Consider the following 16,973-nt stretch of genomic DNA (forward strand, 5'->3'; position numbering starts at 1 on the left):
ATAGAAAGCTGGATTACTACTGAAGAAGCACAGTAGAAAGACACCTTCAATTGGAACTGGTCCCATCAATCTGCATTTCACACCTAAACTAACACAAATTCTTCATCAGTAAAGTTCCTCTCTTTACAGTGACATTTCCCATCTCAGTAAAATGACTCACTTCATCCTGCCACATGAACAAGCCCTGTTAAACTCAGCTTGGACAGAAGACAGACAGAGATACTGTAGCATCAACGACTAGGGACCCTGACCCTGTCATGTTGCTGTAGAACTCATGGTTCACCCTGAAACACCCTGACTGTGTCTTCATGTTTGTGTAGAACTCATGGTTCACCCTGAAACACCCTGACTGTGTCTTCATGTTTGTGTAGAACTCATGGTTCACCCTGAAACACCCTGTCATGTTGATGTAGAACTCATGGTTCACCCTGAAACATGGTTCACCCTGACTGTGTCTTCATGTTTGTGTAGAACTCATGGTTCACCCTGAAACACCCTGTCATGTTGCTGTAGAACTCATGGTTCACCCTGAAACACCCTGACTGTGTCTTCATGTTGCTGTAGAACTCATGGTCCACCCTGAAACACCCTGACTGTGTCTTCATGTTGTGTTGGTGTAGAACTCATGGTCCACCCTGAAACACCCTGACTGTGTCTTCATGTTGCTGTAGAACTCATGGTTCACCCTGAAACACCCTGACTGTGTCTTCATGTTGTGTTGCTGTAGAACTCATGGTTCACCCTGAAACACCCTGACTGTGTCTTCATGTTGCTGTAGAACTCATGGTTCACCCTGAAACACCCTGACTGTGTCTTCATGTTGTGTTGCTGTAGAACTCATGGTTCACCCTGAAACACCCTGACTGTGTCTTCATGTTGCTGTAGAACTCATGGTTCACCCTGAAACACCCTGACTGTGTCTTCATGTTGCTGTAGAACTCATGGTTCACCCTGAAACACCCTGACTGTGTCTCCATGTTGCTGTAGAACTCATGGTTCACCCTGAAACACCCTGACTGTGTCTTCATGTTGTGTTGCTGTAGAACTCATGGTCCACCCTGAAACACCCTGACTGTGTCTTCATGTTGCTGTAGAACTCATGGTCCACCCTGAAACACCCTGACTGTGTCTTCATGTTGATGTAGAACTCATGGTTCACCCTGAAACACCCTGACTGTGTCTTCATGTTGATGTAGAACTCATGGTTCACCCTGAAACACCCTGTCATGTTGCTGTAGAACTCATGTTGTGTTGGTGTAGAACTCATTATTCACCCTGAATGAAAGAAGAAGTGACACAGGTTTCCCTACATGATTGTCTGAGCTGAGCTGGCAGAAAAAAGGTATGCGTTTACGTGTGAGTGTGTGTGGGCGTGTTTATGTACGAAAAGGAGAGAAGGAGAGAAGAGAAGGAGAGGAGTGAAGGAGAGGAGTGAAGGAGATCAGTGAAGGAAAGATAAAACAGAGGAGAGAAGGAGAGGAGAGAAGGAGAGGAGAGAAGGAGATCAGTGAAGGAAAGGTAAAACAGAGGAGAGAAGGAGAGGAGAGAAGGAGAGGAGAGAAGGAGAGGAGAGGAGATCAGTGAAGGAAAGGTAAAACAGAGGAGAGAAGGAGAGGAGAGAAGGAGATCAGTGAAGGAAAGGTAAAACAGAGGAGAGAAGGAGATTAGTGAAGGAAAGGTAAAACAGAGGAGAGAAGGAGAGGAGAGAAGGAGAGGAGAGAAGGAGCTCAGTGAAGGAAAGGTAAAACAGAGGAAAGAAGGAGAGGAGAGAAGGAGCTCAGTGAAGGAGAAGAGAGAAGGTAAACCAGAAGGAGGAAGGGAGAGGAGGAGAGGTAAACCAGAAGGAGGAAGGGAGAGGAGGAGAGGTGAGAAGGAGCTCAGTGAAGGAGAAGAGAGAAGGTAAACCAGAAGGAGGAAGGGAGAGGAGGAGAGGTAAACCAGAAGGAGGAAGGGAGAGGAGGAGAGGTGAGAAGGAGCTCAGTGAAGGAGAAGAGAGAAGGTAAACCAGAAGGAGGAAGGGAGAAGAGAGAAGGTAAACCAGAAGGAGGAAGGGAGAGGAGGAGAGGTAAACCAGAAGGAGGAAGGGAGAGGAGGAGAGGTAAACCAGAAGGAGGAAGGGAGAGGAGGAGAGGTGTCCTTACCCGACATCGTCATAGAGCTGTTCCACATCGTCTTTCTGTTCCCCCAGAGATAGGTCCAGGTCTAGGTAGTTCCCATTGGGGGCCATCTGCAGAGCACACTCCTCCAACTGGGACGGAACAAATACAGGAACAGCCATGTCAGGGGGGTGTAGTGAAATACTTACAAACAGGCATAAACATCAGTCAACATCAGTAAACAACAGTAAACACAGTAAACAACAGTAAACATCAGTAAACAACAGTAAACATCAGTAAACATCAGTAAACATCAGTCAACAACAGTAAACATCAGTAAACATCAGTAAACAACAGTAAACAACAGTAAACAACAGTAAACAACAGTAAACATCAGTCAACAACAGTCAACAACAGTCAACATCAGTCAACAACAGTCAACAACAGTAAACAGTAAACAACAGTCAACATCAGTCAACATCAGTCAACATCAGTAAACAACAGTCAACAACAGTCAACATCAGTCAACAACAGTCAACAACAGTAAACATCAGTCAACATCAACATAAAAAAAGGAGACTTTATTTTCATCTTTTATTACTTGTTTTTTTCACCTCCAATTGGTAGTTACAGTCTTGTCCGTAGGGGAGTTGCAGCGATGGGACTCGGGAGAGGCGAAGATCGAGAGCCGTGTGTCCTCTGAAACACGACCCAGTCAAGCCGCACTGCTTCTTGACACAATGCCTGCTTTAACCCGGAAGCCAGCAGCACCAACGTGTCGGAGGAAACACCGTACACCTGGCGACCGTGTCAGCGTGCACTGCGCCCTGGCCTGCCGCAGGAGTCGCTAGTGAGCAATGGGAGACATCCCTGTCAGTCACACCCTCCCCTAACCCGGACAACGCTGGGCCAATTGTGCACCGCCCGGTAGGTATCCCGGTCGCGGCCGGCAGCGACAGAGCCTGGACTCGAACCCAGAATCTCTAGTGGCACAGCTAGCACTGCGATGCAGTGCCTTAGACCACTGCGCCACTCGGGAGGCTTTTTTTTTATATCTTAACATTGGGATCATTGTTCTAATATAGAAAAGAGTCCGTCTTCCATCTAATTCAGAGGTTAGAATAAATACTCCCTCTTTCTAGCATTGGATGATGTCATCAGCTTGATTACACAGGCATTGTTGCTGAGCCCTCTCGGCCGTTGTTCTAACGAGTCAGGATACAACGCCCCTTCACTTTCTATGGAATATACAGGCATAGGCTACCTGCTTTCTACAGACTGTGTGAAAAATCAGGCCTTCGTGGTCAAATTTCTGCAAAGAAACCACTACTAAAAGGACACCAATAAGAAGAAGAGACTTGCTTGGGTCAAGAAACACCAGCAATGGACATTAGACCCCTCAGGAGACTGAAAAGATTTGGCATGGGTCCCCAGATCCTCAAAAGGTTCTACAGTTGCACCATCGAGAGCATCCTGACCGGTTGCATCACCGCCTGGTATGGCAACTGCTCGGCATCTGACCGTAAGGCGCTACAGAGGGTAGTGCGTTCAGCCCAGTACATCACTGGGGCCAAGCTTCCTGCCATCCAGGACCTATATAATAGGCAGTGTCAGAGGAAAGCCCATAAAATTGTCAGAGACTCCAGTCACCCAAGTTATAGACTGTTTTCTCTGCTACCGCACGGCAAGCGGTACCGGAGCACCAAGTCTAGGACCAAAAGGTTCCTCAACAGCTTCTACCCCCAAGCCATTAGACTGCTGAACAATTCATAAAAATCTCCACCGGACAATTTATATTGACACCAACAAGTGCTCAGCATATGTGGGAACTCCATCAAGACTGTTGGAAAAACATTCCAGGTGAAGCTGGTTAAGAGAATGCCAAGAGTGTGCAATGGCAAACGGTAGATACTTTGAAGAATCTCAAATATTAAATATATTTTGATTTGTTTAACACTTTTTTGGTTACTACATGATTCCATATGTGTTATTTCATCGTTTTGATGTCTTCACTATTATTCTACAATGTAGAAAATAGTAAAAATAAAGAAAAACCCTTGAATGAGTAGGTGTGTCTAAACTTTTGACAGGTACAGTAGGTTACATACTTTCCACAGACATGATCACATTAAAGTATGCAGCCTAACAGCCTCCACAACCTTTAAATACCAACCAATCCAGATCGTCTTGACAGAATGACAACAATGCCAACCAAGGGAAGAAAAAAAAAAATATCAAGAATACAACAATTAACGAGGTATCCAAACACTGCAGAAGGAACTGAGCTCCAGTAAGCACCATGTATGAGGAGGGAGGAAGATAGGCTGGGTCTGTTTCTGCTCTCTTAACTCCTTCAGCTTGAGGAGGGAGGAAGCTAGTCTGGGTTTGTTTCTGCTCGCTCAACTCCTTCAGCTTGAGGAGGGAGGAAGCTAGCCTGGGTTTGTTTCTGCTCGCTCCCTCCTCAAGCTGAAGGAGTTGAGAAAGCTAGCCTGGGTCTGTTTCTGCTCTCTCAACTCCTTCAGCTTGAGGAGGGAGGAAGCTAGCCTGGGTCTGTTTCTGCTCTCTCAACTCCTTCAGCTTGAGGAGGGAGGAAGCTAGCCTGGGTCTGTTTCTGCTCGCTCAACTCCTTCAGCTGGAGGAGGGAGGAAGCTAGCCTGGGTCTGTTTCTGCTCTCTCAACTCCTTCAGCTGGAGGAGGGAGGAAGCTAGCCTGGGTTTGTTTCTGCTCTCTCAACTCCTTCAGCTTGAGGAGGGAGGAAGCTAGCCTGGGTTTGTTTCTGCTCTCTCAACTCCTTCAGCTTGAGGAGGGAGGAAGCTAGCCTGGGTTTGTTTCTGCTCTCTCAACTCCTTCAGCTTGAGGAGGGAGGAAGCTAGCCTGGGTCTGTTTCTGCTCTCTCAACTCCTTCAGCTTGAGGAGGGAGGAAGCTAGCCTGGGTCTGTTTCTGCTCGCTCAACTCCTTCAGCTGGAGGAGGGAGGAAGCTAGCCTGGGTTTGTTTCTGCTCTCTCAACTCCTTCAGCTTGAGGAGGGAGGAAGCTAGCCTGGGTCTGTTTCTGCTCTCTCAACTCCTTCAGCTTGAGGAGGGAGGAAGCTAGCCTGGGTTTGTTTCTGCTCTCTCAACTCCTTCAGCTTGAGGAGGGAGGAAGCTAGCCTGGGTCTGTTTCTGCTCTCTCAACTCCTTCAGCTTGAGGAGGGAGGAAGCTAGCCTGGGTTTGTTTCTGCTCTCTCAACTCCTTCAGCTTGAGGAGGGAGGAAGCTAGCCTGGGTCTGTTTCTGCTCTCTCAACTCCTTCAGCTTGAGGAGGGAGGAAGCTAGCCTGGGTCTGTTTCTGCTCGCTCAACTCCTTCAGCTGGAGGAGGGAGGAAGCTAGCCTGGGTTTGTTTCTGCTCTCTCAACTCCTTCAGCTTGAGGAGGGAGGAAGCTAGCCTGGGTTTGTTTCTGCTCTCTCAACTCCTTCAGCTTGAGGAGGGAGGAAGCTAGCCTGGGTTTGTTACGTTACAGCCTTATTCTAAAAATGATTAAATCGTTTCCCCCCCTCAATCTATACACAATACCCCATATTGACATCACAATACCCCCTAATGACATCACAATACCCCCTAATGACATCACAATACCCCCTAATGACATCACAATACCCCATAATGACAAAGCCAAAATACCTTTAGAAAGTTGTGTTAATTTACTAAAAATAAAAAGCATCACATTTAAGTATTCAGACCTTTTACTCAGTACTTTGTTGAAGCACCTTTGGCAGCGATTACAGCCTCGAGTCTTCTTGGGTATGACGCTACAAGCTTGGCACACCTGCGTTTGGGGGAGTTTCTCCCATTCTTCTCAGCTGATCCTCTCAAGCTCTGTCAGGTTGGATGAGGAGCATCGCTGCACAGCTATTTTCAGGTCTCTTCAGAGATCTTCGATCGGGTTCAAGTCTTATTATTATATCTTTATTTACATAAGTATTCAGAAGCTTTGTTATGAGACTCTAAATTGAGCTCAGGTGCATCCTGTTTCCATTGATCATCCTTGAGATGTTTCTACAACTTGATTGGTGTTCACCTGTGGTAAATTCATTTGATTGGACATGATTTGGAAAGGCACACACCTGTCTATATAAGGTCCCACAGTTGACAGTGCATCTCAGAGATAAAACCAAGCCATGAGGTCGAAGGAATTGTCCTTAGAGCTCCGAGACAGGATGGTGTCGAGGCACAGATCTGGGGAAGGGTACCAACACATTTCTGCAGGAAGCCACTCCTCAGTAAAATGCCCATGACAACCCACTTGGAATTTGCCAAAAGGCACCTAAAGGACTCTCAGACCATGAGAAACAAGATTCTCTGGTCTGATGAAACCAAGATTGAACTCTTTGGCCTGAATGCCAAGTGTCAAGTCTGGAGGAAACCTGGCACCATCCCTACGGTGAAGCATGGTGGTGGCAGCATCATGCTGTGGTGATGTTTTTCAGCGGCAGGGACTGGGAGACTAGTCAGGATCGAGGGAAAGATGAACGGAGCAAAGTACAGAGAGATCCTTGATGAAAACCTGCTCCAGAACGTTCAGGACCTCAGACGGGGGTCAAAGGTTCACTTTCCAACAGGACAACGACCCTAAGCGCAAAGCCAAGACAACGCAGGAGTGGCTTCGGGACACATCTCTGAATGTGCTTGAGTGGCCCATCCAGAGCCCGGACTCATTGTACCTAAACTGTATGTGTAAACATGTATACGCAGGGCCCAGCTGTAGAAGAGACCTCGGTCTCAGTCTGTGTTCCTTGTTGAAATAAGGCATCGTTTTTTTTTATACATTTGCAAAAATGTATACAAAACGTTTTTGCTTTGTCATTATGGGGTATTGTGTGTAGATTGATGAGCAAAAATGTGTATTTAATCCATGTTAGAATAAAGCTGTAATGTAACAAAATGTGGAAAAAGGGAAGGAGTCTGAATACTTTCCAAATGCCACTGTATATTAGGTAACAAGGAGCCATGTTGGAGGTAATCCCTGTGTATCAGACTGGTGCATATAGGGCTGGTACCAGACTGGTGCATATAGGGCTGCTACCAGACTGGTGCATATAGGGCTGGTACCAGACTGGTGCATACAGGGCTGCTACCAGACTGGTGCATATAGGGCTGGTACCAGACTGGTGCATATAGGGCTGCTACCAGACTGGTGCATATAGGGCTGCTACCAGACTGGTGCATATAGGGCTGGTACCAGACTGGTGCATATAGGGCTGGTACCAGACTGGTGCATATAGGGCTGGTACATATAGGGCTGGTACCAGACTGGTGCATACAGGGCTGCTACCAGACTGGTGCATATAGGGCTGGTACATATAGGGCTGGTACCAGACTGGTACATATAGGGCTGGTACCAGACTGGTGCATATAGGGCTGCTACCAGACTGGTGCATATAGGGCTGCTACCAGACCGGTACATATAGGGCTGCTACCAGACTGGTGCATATAGGGCTGGTACCAGACCGGTACATATAGGGCTGCTACCAGACCGGTACATATAGGGCTGCTACCAGACTGGTGCATATAGGGCTGGTACCAGACCGGTACATATAGGGCTGGTACCAGACTGGTGCATATAGGGCTGGTATCAGACCGGTACATATAGGGCTGGTACCAGACCGGTACATATAGGGCTGGTACCAGACCGGTGCATATAGGGCTGGTACCAGACCGGTACATATAGGGCTGGTACCAGACTGGTACATATAGGGCTGGTACCAGACCGGTACATATAGGGCTGGTACCAGACTGGTGCATATAGGGCTGGTATCAGACCGGTGCATATAGGGCTGGTACCAGACCGGTGCATATAGGGCTGGTACCAGACTGGTACATATAGGGCTGGTACCAGACCGGTGCATATAGGGCTGGTACCAGACCGGTACATATAGGGCTGGTACCAGACTGGTGCATATAGGGCTGGTACCAGACCGGTACATATAGGGCTGGTACCAGACTGGTGCATATAGGGCTGGTATCAGACCGGTACATATAGGGCTGGTACCAGACCGGTGCATATAGGGCTGGTACCAGACTGGTACATATAGGGCTGGTACCAGACCGGTGCATATAGGGCTGGTACCAGACTGGTACATATAGGGCTGGTATCAGACTGGTGCATATAGGGCTGCTACCAGGCTGGTGCATATAGGGCTGCTACCAGGCTGGTGCATATAGGGCTGGTACCAGACCGGTACATATAGGGCTGGTACCAGACCGGTGCATATAGGGCTGCTACCAGACTGGTGCATATAGGGCTGGTACATATAGGGCTGCTACCAGACCGGTGCATATAGGGCTGCTACCAGACCGGTGCATATAGGGCTGCTACCAGACTGGTGCATATAGGGCTGCTACCAGACCGGTGCATATAGGGCTGCTACCAGACTGGTGCATATAGGGCTGCTACCAGACTGGTGCATATAGGGCTGCTACCAGACTGGTGCATATAGGGCTGGTACCAGACCGGTACATATAGGGCTGGTACCAGACCGGTGCATATAGGGCTGCTACCAGACTGGTGCATATAGGGCTGGTACATATAGGGCTGCTACCAGACCGGTGCATATAGGGCTGCTACCAGACCGGTGCATATAGGGCTGCTACCAGACTGGTGCATATAGGGCTGGTACCAGACCGGTGCATATAGGGCTGCTACCAGACTGGTGCATATAGGGCTGGTACCAGACCGGTGCATATAGGGCTGGTACCAGACCGGTGCATATAGGGCTGCTACCAGACCGGTGCATATAGGGCTGCTACCAGACCGGTGCATATAGGGCTGCTACCAGACCGGTGCATATAGGGCTGGTACCAGACCGGTGCATATAGGGCTGGTACCAGACCGGTGCATATAGGGCTGGTACCAGACCGGTGCATATAGGGCTGGTACCAGACCGGTGCATATAGGGCTGGTACCAGACCGGTACATATAGGGCTGGTACCAGACCGGTGCATATAGGGCTGGTACCAGACTGGTGCATATAGGGCTGGTACATATAGGGCTGCTACCAGACCGGTGCATATAGGGCTGGTACCAGACTGGTGCATATAGGGCTGGTACCAGACCGGTACATATAGGGCTGCTACCAGACCGGTGCATATAGGGCTGGTACCAGACCGGTACATATAGGGCTGGTACCAGACCGGTACATATAGGGCTGGTACCAGACCGGTACATATAGGGCTGGTACCAGACCGGTACATATAGGGCTGGTACCAGACCGGTACACACAGGGCTGGTACCAGACCGGTGCATATAGGGCTGGTACATACAGGGCTGCTACCAGACCGGTGCATATAGGGCTGGTACATATAGGGCTGGTACCAGACCGGTACATACAGGGCTGGTACCAGACTGGTGCATACAGGGCTGGTACCAGACTGGTGCATACAGGGCTGGTACCAGACTGGTACATACAGGGCTGGTACCAGACTGGTACATACAGGGCTGGTACCAGACTGGTACAATACAGGGCTGGTACCAGACTGGTGCATACAGGGCTGGTACCAGACTGGTACATACAGGGCTGGTACCAGACTGGTACATACAGGGCTGGTACCAGACTGGTGCATACAGGGCTGGTACCAGACTGGTACATACAGGGCTGGTACCAGACTGGTGCATACAGGGCTGGTACCAGACTGGTACATACAGGGCTGGTACCAGACTGGTGCATACAGGGCTGGTACCAGACTGGTACATATAGGGCTGGTACCAGACTGGTACATACAGGGCTGGGATCTGCAGCGTATCTTGTGTTTACAGATCCCACCCTTTCCTTGGGTATTAACTCCACTTAGACTAAACTGACATCCAGGGAGGAAGTGTGGAGGGGGGGGGGGGGGGGGGGGGGTGGGGGGGGGTCAGAGGGTACCAAAACACCTACTGTAACAGGAAACACTTTCCCATAATAAACTAAACAAACTAAAACGAAGAACAGAGAAAAGAACTTCAAGTTATTATTATTATTATTATGTTGAAATAATAAACACAAAAAGAAACTATAATGAACAGAGAATAAAACCCTTCTCGTTGTTTCGTCCTACAACGTTGAAATAACTGTTAGACTCGTTTATCTGATACAAGACAAGTTCTGACAATACGGACATTTCCACGCTCTCTCTCTCTAACAGCCCGGGAAGTATCTGTTTACATCCACAAATGGCACCCTGTTCCCTATATAGTGCACTACTGTTGACCAGAGCCCTATGGCACCCTATTCCCTACATAGTGCACTACTGTTGACCAGAGCCCTATGGCACCCTATTCCCTATATAGTGCACTACTGTTGACCAGAGCCCTATGGCACCCTATTCCCTACATAGTGCACTACTGTTGACCAGAGCCCTATGGCACCCTATTCCCTACATAGTGCACTACTTTACACCAGAGCCCTATGGCACCCTATTCCCTACATAGTGCACGACTTTACACCAGAGCCCTATGGCACCCTATTCCCTATATGTAGTGCACGACTTTAGACCAGAGCCCTATGGCACCCTATTCCCTATATAGTGCACTACTTTAGACCATAGCCCTATGGCACCCTATTCCCTATATAGTGCACTACTTTTGACCAGAGCCCTATGGCACCCTATTCCCTATATAGTGCACTACTTTAGACCAGAGCCCTATGGCACCCTATTCCCTATATAGTGCACTACTGTTGACCAGAGCCCTATGACACCCTATTCCCTATATAGTGCACTACTGTTGACCAGAGCCCTATGGCACCCTATTCCCTACATAGTGCACTACTTTAGACCAGAGCCCTTAGAGTAGAGCACTGTAAAGGTAATAGTGTGCCATTTGGGATGATTAGCTCTCACCCCGGGGCAAGGGAGTGATTAGGTTGATTTGTTTAAGGAATGTTTTTGAAGGAGACAAGTAGTCTCTAGTTCTTAATCACGGAGGAGAAACACCTTCTAACCCCTCTGTGTTAACCCTTACCCCTCTGTGTTAACCCTAACCCCTCTGTGTTAACCCCGGCCCCTCTGTGTTAACCCTAACCCCTCTGTGTTAACCCTAACCCCTCTGTGTTAACCCTAACCCCTCTGTGTTAACCCTAACCCCTCTGTGTTAACCCTAGCCCCGTCCAACCCCTCTGTGTTAACCCTAACCCCGTCCAACCCCTCTGTGTTAACCCTAGCCCCGTCCAACCCCTCTGTGTTAACCCTAGCCCGTCCAACCCCTCTGTGTTAACCCTAGCTCCTCTGTCGCTAACCCCTCTGTGTTAACCTAGCCCCGTCCACCCCCCTGTGTTATAGGACCCTTGATGCCCTCCTCCAACCCCTCTGTGTTAACCCTAGCCCCGTCCAACCCCTCTGTGTTAACCCTAGCCCCGTCCAACCCCTCTGTGTTAACCCTTAGTCCCCGTCCAACCCCCCTGTGTTTAACCCTAGCCCCGTCCAACCCCTCTGTGTTAACCCTAACTACCCCGCGTCCAACCCTCTCTGTGTTAACCCTAACCCCGTCCAACCCCTCTGTGTTAACCCTAACCCCGTCCACGATAACCCCTCTGTGTTACCCTAACCCCCGTCCAACCCCTCTGTGTTAACCCTAACCCCGTCCAACCCCTCTGTGTTAACCCTAACCCCGTCCAACCCCTCTGTGTTAACCCTAACCCCGTCCAACCCCTCTGTGTTAACCCTAACCCCGTCCAACCCCTCTGTGTTAACCCTAACCCCTCTGTGTTAACCCTAACCCCGTCCAACCCCTCTGTGTTAACCCTAACCCCGTCCAACCCCTGAAAAAACCCTCTGTGTTAACCTAACCCCGTCAACCCCCCCTCTGTGTTAACCCTTTAACCCCTGCTGTGTTAACCCTAACCCCGTCCACTCCCCTCTGTGTTAACCCTAACCCCGTCCAACCCCTCTGTGTTAACCCTAACCCCGTCCAACCCCTCTGTGTTAACCCTAACCCCGTCCAACCCCTCTGTGTTAACCCTAGCCCCGTCCAACCCCTCTGTGTTAACCCTAACCCCGTCCAACCCCTCTGTGTTAACCCTAACCCCCTGTCGCATTACCCTCTCTGTGTTAACCCTAACCCCGTCCAACCCCTCTGTGTTAACCCTAACCCCGTCCAAACCCCTCTGTGTTAACCCTAACCCCTGTCCAACCCTCTGTGTTAACCCTAACCCCGTCCAACCCCTCTGTGTTAACCCTAACCCCGTCCAACCCCTCTGTGTTAACCCTAACCCCGTCCAACCCCTCTGTGTTAACCCTAACCCCGTCCAACCCCTCTGTGTTAACCCTAACCCTCGTCGGTCAACCCGCTCTGTGTTAACCCTAACCCCGTCCAACCCCTCTGTGTTAACCCTAAGCCCGCGTCCAACCCCTCTGTGTTAACCCTTAACCCCGTCAACCTCTGTGTTAACCCTAACCCCGTCCAACCCCTCTGTGTTAACCCTAACCCTGTCTAACCCCTCTCTGTTAATCTCCTCCAACCCCTCTGTGTTAACCTCGCCCGTCACCACCTCTGTTTAACCCTACCCCGTCCACCCCCTCTGTGTTAACCCTAACACCCTCCGAACCCTTCTGTATAACCCTAACCCCGTCCAAAACCCTCTGTGTTAACCCTTAACCCCTTCTGTGTTACCCTAACCCCGTCCAACCCCTCTGTGTTAACCCTAACCCCGTCCAACCCCTCTGTGTTAACCCTACCCCGTCAACACCCTAACCCTCCAACCCTCTGTGTTACCCTAACACCCTCTGTGTTAACCCTAACCCCTGTCCAACCCCTCTGTGTTAACCCTAGCCCCGTCCACACCCTCTGTGTTAACCCGTACCCCCTCTGTGTTAACCCTAACCCCGTCCAACCCTCTGTGTTAACCTCTAACCCTAACTGTCCCTGCGTCCAACCCCTCTGTGTAACCCTCGATACTCTCCGTCCAACCCCTCTGTGTTAATGACTCCTAACCCCTGTACCCAACCCCGTCCTACCCTCTGTGTTAACTCCTACCCACTCTACCCGTCACTCTGTGTGTAACCCTACCGCTCGTCCAACCCTCTGTGTTAAAACCCTTCCCCGGTCCAACCCCTCTGTGTTAACCCTATACCCCTCCAACCTCTGCCCGTCTGGTTAACACCTAACCCCGTGCAACCCCTCTGTGTTAAGCTCTGAACCCCGTCCAAACCCCTCTGTGTTATAACCCTAACCCCCGTCCAACCCCTCTGTGTTAACCCTAACCCCGTCCAACCCTCTGTGTTAACCTCTAACCCCGTCCAACCCCTCTGTGTTAACCCTAAAACCCCGTCGCAACCCTCATCTTTGTTAAACCCATACCCCGTTCCAACCCTCGGGGCTCTAAACGTACCCCTCTGTGTTAGACCCTAACGCCACCGTCCAACCCCTCTTCTGTGTTACCCCTTCAACCCGCATCCAGCGAGGTAACCCTACTGTGTTAACCCTTAACCTACCGTCCAACCCTCTGTGTTACCCTAACCCCGTCCAACCCCTCTGTGTTAACCCTAACCTCACACTTCCAACGAATCTGTGTAACCCTAACCCTGTCTAAGTCCTCGGCTCTCTGTTAATCTCCTCCTCTGTATAACCTAACCTTCGCTCCAACCCCCTCTGTGTTAACGCCAACCCCCGTCAACCCCGCTGTGTTAACCCTTAACCACCGTCCCCACTCTGTCGTTTAACCTAACCCCGTCCAACCCCTCGTGTTAACCCTAACCCCGTCCAAACCCCTTATGTCATGTGTTAACCTAACCCCGTCCAACACCCCTGTGTATTACACGCCTAACCCCGTGCTCAACCTGGCCTCTGTATTAACCCTAACCTCCTCCAACCCCTCTGTATTAACCCTAACCCCGTCCAACCCCTCTGTATTAACCCTAACCTCCTCCAACCCCTCTGTGTTAACCCTAAGGTTAATAGTGTTAAAGGTTAACACAGAGGGGTTGGAAGGGGGTTAAATCAACATTTGCATTTGAGCCAAATACGTGTTTCTGTTTAAATCAACAACATTCAGCAAACTAGAGGATGAAACTGTCCTTGATCAACTACCTATAATCATTCACCTGCATGTTCAAGTTTAGATAACTTTCCCAAGGTAAGTTTATTCATTTATATTCATTCATCAAGGCTACCTTCTTTTTGAAATATGCAATAACTGGACTGTCAATAAAGTACTGGTAGGCTCCTTTTGACAAGGATACCCCCCTGTCTTGTGGATGACATGCCCATGGACGTCAGCCTGTCAATCACCATGGGGGATCACACCTGTGCTGGTGGTTTCAGCATATTTTCCCCGAACGCACCAAGTTATTTTAGAAAGCGGATGAGGCTGTCCAATTTTAAAAAACGTACCTTCAGCGGTGCCTCCAGGAGTTTGTGAACCCCGGCGATCTGCTCAATCAAAGCGGTGTTTTCGTCCAGATCATAGGGCGGCGGTCTCCGTGGCTCCGGGAAGTTGGTGCAGACGAAAGGGTCCGAGTCCTCCAAGTACTGCACTCGGCAGGTTATAATGGCCATGGCTTTTCCTCTGCCGATTGGGTTAACGTTTCTCTACTGTCAGTCGCGGTGTAGAGCTGATATATTCCCCTTGTCCTAAACTTCCATTTAAAATAAAGGAAAAAAAGTGTCAACTTCTTCTTCACAGCTTGACGCGCGCTCTCTGGGTTAAAGGGAAACTGTTGCTGTACAAAACACAACAGCGGACAACCCCTCGCGGTGACCGTGTGACGTCAGGTATCAGGAAGCGGTGTGTGATGTGTTGCAATTGCTGCTGGAAGTTGAAAATGGGTGACTCATGAGATGGAAATAGACTGAGCTACATCCGGCACAGCAGTTAAACTGACACGATTCAAACTGCTATTTCGGCGGAAAACATCAATTTACTAAACACTTTGGAGAAGAAAAAAAATGGTGGGCGAAGCCTAATATTAACCGAGGAATCGATTATTGATAATCTAATTAGGTATGCTAATGTTTTTGCTCATTTGTTAATTAACACCCGCCAATTAAGACTGTTAACGTTCGATCTGTTCCCAAGTAATTAGGATTAACAATGACAATGATAGAGCGCCCTCTGCTGGAATGACTGTGAAGTGGACATTTAATCTGCCCTGTAGGCCTTTTTATTTTAATTTTATTTTTTATCAACACAACAAATACAAAAACAGAAATATACAAACAATAGTACATAAACCTAACAGACAGGGGTATTACATATCGAGATACATTTTCAATTTGTCAAAATGTTTTATGGTATTGTTTTTTTGTTTTTACATTAAAACTGATAATTTCTAAATAGAATTTAAATATTATCTTAAATAATGTGAAGATGGGTTTGTCCACTTCATTTTATGGATAAAGAATCTTCCATGAAAGATAAACACATTAACAATGAAAGTTAAATCTGGGTCCATATCATTTGGATCACAATAACACATAATAACAGTCTCTCAGATTAAAATTATAGTCGTTACCTATTTTGCAAAGAAATAACAATCTTTCTAACTCACTCCTGCACTCCTCAATCTTGTAGACTCACTCGCAACATTCTTCTAACACTGCAACGTCCTCACTTCCACTCATCTCTGACTCACTCCAACATCTCTCTAACTCGACTGTCCTCACTCGGCACATGGCTTCTAGATTCTCACTCGGCAACATCTTTCTAACTCCACTCCTCACTGACTCCTACACTGATTGTATAACATCACTGCGCTGCTACTGTCCAACGATACTTATAACGTTGCCTAATATCTTCTATCTCAGTCTCCTATCATCTTTCATAACATCAGGGCTCCTAGCTAGCTCTTCTGACTCATCGCACATCTTGGCTTGACGTCAGCACGGTCCAACATCTTCTAACTCACTCGGCATACATTATTCTAACTCACTCTGCATTCTTCTGACTCAGCTCCACACTCGTTGCTACACTCACTCTTCATCCCTCGCAACATCTTATAAACTCCTCCTCTACGATCCAACATCTTATAAGCTCCAGCTTCCTCACTCCACATCTTCTAACACACATAAATACTCTTCTAGACATCAGCTCGCTACATCTTCTTTGTGACTCACGATTCCTCATCTTCTGACTCGACTCGCTTTAAGCATCTTCTGAGCTCACTCGCAAGCATCTTCTAATCTCACGATCACACACATCTTTCTAAAGCTCGAGGCCTCCAACATCTTCTGAATCGTCTACCTAACATCTTCTGATCACTCGCAACATCTTCCTGACGTCACTCAACATCTCTAACTCACTTCACATACATCTTCTTTAACGTCAGGGGCGATCCTCACTTCTATACATCTTCTGACTCACTGTCCATACATGCTTCTGACTCACGTCGGCAACTATCTTCTTACGATCACTTCACATTCTATCTTCTAAGGCTCCTCCTGCCTCAACATCTCTGACTGACTCACTATGTCAGCAACATCATTCTAACTCACTCCACTATCTTCTAAATTGCACGTCGCAACATCTTCTAAGGCTTCTCATCACGCTCTTCATATCTTCTTAACTGCACTCCAACATCTTCTGTACTCACTACCAATATCTTCTTAACTCGACTGTCAATATCTTACTAACTCAATCCAACATCTCAACGGCAGCTCGCTCAGCTGTCCTCCAATCTCTGACATCGCTATTCGCAAAAGCTTCTGACTGCACGTCGCATAACGATCTTGCTAACTCAACATTTCAACATCTTCTAACATCACGTCCTCACGTTCCAACATCTTCTAGACTCACTCCAACATCTCTAACTCATCTGTCCTCACTCCAACATTCTTCTGACATCACGCTCCATACATCTTCTGGACTGCACCGTCCATACATCTTCTAACTCACATCCAATATGCTCTAACTTCACTTCCAATGATCT

General features: G+C 48.4%; 1 protein-coding gene across 1 annotated transcript; it reads right to left on the bottom strand.

Annotated features, from left to right (window-relative positions):
• Positions 1-2,058: 2,058 nt before the first annotated feature.
• Positions 2,059-14,844, bottom strand: LOC120041821 (FH1/FH2 domain-containing protein 1-like). The gene is made up of 2 exons (XM_038986682.1): positions 14,440-14,844; positions 2,059-2,248 (listed from the first exon to the last, which is right to left on the bottom strand). Exons 1-2 carry the CDS (start codon positions 14,602-14,604, stop codon positions 2,138-2,140), a joined length of 276 nt encoding a protein of 91 aa, XP_038842610.1. The 5' UTR covers positions 14,605-14,844; the 3' UTR covers positions 2,059-2,137.
• Positions 14,845-16,973: the final 2,129 nt, after the last annotated feature.

This window comes from Salvelinus namaycush, unplaced genomic scaffold (assembly GCF_016432855.1).
Source record: "Salvelinus namaycush isolate Seneca unplaced genomic scaffold, SaNama_1.0 Scaffold549, whole genome shotgun sequence".
Taxonomy (NCBI): Eukaryota; Metazoa; Chordata; class Actinopteri; order Salmoniformes; family Salmonidae; genus Salvelinus; species Salvelinus namaycush.